General features: G+C 59.2%; 1 protein-coding gene across 1 annotated transcript in view; it reads left to right on the top strand.

Moving 5' to 3' along the window:
- ETH_00041440 (uncharacterized protein) overlaps positions 1-319 on the top strand; it is a gene marked incomplete at both ends in the record, with an annotated part of 1,404 nt that overhangs the window by 590 nt on the left and 495 nt on the right. Inside the window, one exon of the mRNA XM_013375180.1 lies at positions 91-319. Coding sequence (XP_013230634.1) covers positions 91-319 — 229 coding nt within the window. The remainder of the gene's footprint in view (positions 1-90) is intronic.

Raw genomic sequence — 319 nt, 5'->3', positions numbered from 1 at the left:
TTTCTGCTGCGTCTGTTGCTGCCGCTGCCGCTGCCGCTGCTGCTGCTGCTGCTGCAGCGAGTGGGGCGTGTTTGCTGCGCGGTGCTGCAGACTGTTTGGCTTTTTCCTGATGCTGATAGACGTGCCGGGCAGCCCCCGCTGGGCGGGGAGACACAGGACTTTAATTCGTCGGCACTTTCGTTTTTTAACTCGACTGACATTTAAAAGTCTCTTTTTGATATTTCTGGGTTGTTTGCTGTCTTGCTGCTTGTCTGCTGCGGGGCTGCCGTCGGCGCTGCGCAGCAGCAGCAGCAGCAGCAGCGGGCTGCGCGCAGCAGCA

This window comes from Eimeria tenella, genomic scaffold (genome assembly GCF_000499545.2).
Source record: "Eimeria tenella Houghton genomic scaffold, Eth_scaff2599, whole genome shotgun sequence".
Lineage (NCBI taxonomy): Eukaryota > Apicomplexa > Conoidasida > Eucoccidiorida > Eimeriidae > Eimeria > Eimeria tenella.
This window is presented reverse-complemented; position numbering and strand designations above follow the sequence as displayed.